Source organism: Chenopodium quinoa, unplaced genomic scaffold, assembly GCF_001683475.1.
Source record: "Chenopodium quinoa cultivar QQ74 unplaced genomic scaffold, ASM168347v1, whole genome shotgun sequence".
Classification (NCBI taxonomy): Eukaryota; Viridiplantae; Streptophyta; class Magnoliopsida; order Caryophyllales; family Amaranthaceae; genus Chenopodium; species Chenopodium quinoa.
This window is the reverse complement of record NW_018743252.1, coordinates 4831954-4835443: the sequence shown is the minus strand read 5'-3', so window position 1 is coordinate 4835443 and position 3490 is coordinate 4831954. Positions and strand designations below refer to the sequence as shown.

The window sequence follows — 3490 nt, the reverse complement described above, 5'->3', positions numbered from 1 at the left end:
ATCCCGTTTTGTGATGCCTCCCGCTCTTTGACACCTATCACACCTAGCTATGTATCGTTGGGCATCACGATGCATGGTAGGCCACCAAAGTAAAGATTGAGAGATTTTAGCCACAGTTTTCGTTACACCACCATGTCCTCCACACGGTAGTGAATGACAATGTTCAAGCACACTCTCAATTTCATGGTCCGGGACACACCTCCGGAATATACCATCCCCACATTGTTTGAATAATAATGGGTCATCCCAAAAATAACGCCTTACTTCCTTGAAGAACCTCTTCTTTTGCTGAGATGAGTACTGATATGGAATAATTCCACTAGCTAAGTAATTTGCGAAATCCGGAAACCACGACTAGGAGAAGAAGCGATAGCCATAAGGGTCTCAACACCCAACTCCTCATTTATCAGAACACTTTCAACTCATGATGAGGTAATCTAGACAAGTGATCGGCAACATGGTTCTCGACCCCCTTCTTATCCCTCATTTCGATATCAAAATCTTGTAGAAGGAGGACCCATTGTATTAGCCTAGGCTTTGCATCCTTCTTGTTCATTAAGTATCGAACCGCAGGGTGGTCCGTGTACACTATCACTTTGGAGCAAATAAGATAGGACCGAAACTTGTCCATAGCAAACACAATTGCAAGCATTCCTTTTCTGTAGTAGTGTAATTCTTTTGGGCATCATCCAAGGTTCTACTAGCATAGGAAATAACATGCAACTTGCCTCCTGCTCTTTGACCTAATGCGGCTCCCACTGCGAAGTCACTAGCATCACACATTAGTTTAAATGGCAAGCTCCAATCTGGAGCTTGCACTACAGGAGCAGGTGTGAGAGCTTCCTTGAGCTTATTGAAGGCTCGAAGGCAACTATCATCAAAACAAAAATATTTATCCTTTTGAAGCAATCCGGTTAAAGGTTTAGATATAGTAGAGAAATCTTTGATAAACCTCCGGTAAAAACCCGCTTGACCCAAGAAAGCCCTTACTCCCGTAATGGAAGTAGGCGGGGGTAGCTGGTTATTACCGACACTTTAGCCGGATCAACTTCAATCCCTCTTTTTGACACCTTATGGCCGAGGACAATCCCCTCGTCAACCATAAAATGGCATTTTTCCCAATTCAAAACAAGGCTCGTCTCTTGACATCGCTTCAAGACTTTTTCAAGGTTAAATAAGCACATGTCAAAAGAGGAGCCGCCTACACTGAAATCAACCATGAATACTTCAATTTCATTCTCCAACATTTCAGAGAAAATGGAGGTCATGCATCATTTGAAGGTCGATGGGGCATTGCATAGGCCGAAGGGAATCCTTCGATATGCGAATGTCCCATAAGGACAAGTGAAAGTGGTCTTCTCTTGATCCTTAGGGTGGATTGGGATTTGGAAAAATCCCGAGTATTCATTTAAGAAGCAATAGAAGGCAAGCTTTGATAACCTTTCCAACATTTGGTCAATGAAAGGGAGAGGGAAGTGATCTTTCTTTGTATTTTTATTCAACTTCCTATAATCAATGCACATTCTCCACCCGGTCACCGTTCGGGTGGAGATGTCCTCTCCCTTCTCATTCTTGAGTATGGTCATGCCACCTTTCTTAGGAACTACGTGAACCGAGCTTACCCATTTTCTATCGGAGATAGCATAGATAATCCCCGCTTCAAGTAGTTTAAAAATCTCCTTTTTTACTACCTCTTTAAGGTTAGGATTTAACCTATTTTGAGGCTCAATGCATGGAGGTGGCATCATCATTCTCAAAATGGATTCGATGCATGCACAACGAAGGGCTAATACCCTTGATATCATCAATGCTATACCCTATCACACTTCTATATTTTCTCAAAACGTCAAGAAATTTTTCCAAATCAAGCCCATCAAGGGTAGCATTGACAATAACCGGGTATTCCCCTTCATTTCCTAGGTAAGCATATTTCAAAGAGGGGGGAAGGGGTTTGAATTCTACCTTGGGAGGAGGCTTAGAACTCTCCTCCAATTTCTCCTCTTCTTGTGCTAGCTCATCATGCTTAGGATCGTTCTCTTCCTCTCTTTTGGCTTCTTCAATAGTCATGACAAACTCCTTTGCCTCTTGAGAGTAGTACTCTTCCTCGCATGTAAGAGCCTCAACCATTGGATCTTGAGGGCTCATCATAACCCTTCCCAAACTATCCAACTCCTCACCTACCACATCAACCCTGTAACACTTCTCAACCATGGGGGTCTTGTGTAGCTTAGAGAATTCAAAAACAATCTTTTCATCGGCTACTTCACAAGTAATGATATTGTTTTTGTAATTAATGACGACCCCCAATGTCTTCAATGTTTCCCTTCCAAGAATCAAAGGAGTGTTCTCATCCTCCTCCATATCCATCACAACAAAATCACAAGGTACATAGATGTGTCCCACTTGAATGGGGACATCTTCAATTTCTCCGAAAGGCAACTTAACCAATCAGTCGGCTAGTTGAATGGTCTTCCTTGTGGGTATCATCTCGATATTCAATTTTTAAGCAATGGACAATGGCATTAGGCTAACACTAGCCCCAAGGTCGACTAGAGCTCCTTTGGGTTCCAAGTTGCCAATCTTGACTGGAAATGTGAAACTTCCGGGGTCTCTTTGCTTCTTTGGCATCTTATGTTGAACAAGCGCATTCACTTGATGTGGAATTGTAATAAATTCATCTTTGAGCTTCCTTTTGTTCGATAGGATATCCTTGAGGAACATCGCATAAGATGGAATTTGTGTCACCACTTCAAGGAAAGGTAGGTTGATATGTAACCCTTTCATCACATCGAGAAACTTTGCAAATTTGTCATTCAATCTTCGCTCCGCAACCCTCCCAGGATAAGGTACCGGATTCTCATACTTGCTAGTGTCAATGGGGTCCTTACCCTTGGACTTCTTGTCTTTAACTTCTTTCTCAATAATGACCTCCTCATCTCCCTTCTTATCTTCCCCTTCTTTCTCTACCTCCTCACTCCCTTTTGGGCCTTCATAAGAAGCACCCGATCTCAAGGTGATCGCCTTGCATGTGTCGGGTTGTTTGAGGTTGTGAGATGGGTTTGTGTTTGGTTGTCTGGGTAGTTTAGAAGAAGAGTTTAAGGATGAATTTTCGGCCACTTGAGCTAATTGAGAATCAACCATCTTGTTGTGAGCCTTAAGCTCTTGGATTTGTTTATTCATGGCTTGGAGTTGTTGGAGAATTTGTATTTGTGTTGAATCAGGTTGTGATTGTGTTTTCTCTTGATGTGTTTGTGGGTATTGGGTTTGATTTTGGTAATTGGATTGGTTGTTTCTTTGGTAGTTCCCTCTTTGATTTTGGTTTTGGTATGGAAAAGGGTTTTGGTTGTTGGAATTGTATGGTTGTTGAGCTTGTTGGTTCCATTGTTGAGATTGATTTGCAAATCCGGGTGGTGGTTGTCTCCAAGCTACTCCACCGCCACTTCCCCTATACCCATCTTGCCTTGTGTTGTAAGCCACGACATACTCCGGG

At 42.5% G+C, this 3490-nt stretch overlaps 1 protein-coding gene across 1 annotated transcript; it reads right to left on the bottom strand.

The window, feature by feature from the left end:
* Positions 1-2502: 2502 nt before the first annotated feature.
* LOC110734888 lies at positions 2503-3180 on the bottom strand. The gene has a single exon (XM_021915016.1). The coding sequence runs from the start codon at positions 3178-3180 to the stop codon at positions 2503-2505; it is 678 nt and encodes a 225-aa protein (XP_021770708.1).
* Between the last annotated feature and the right edge of the window lie 310 nt (positions 3181-3490).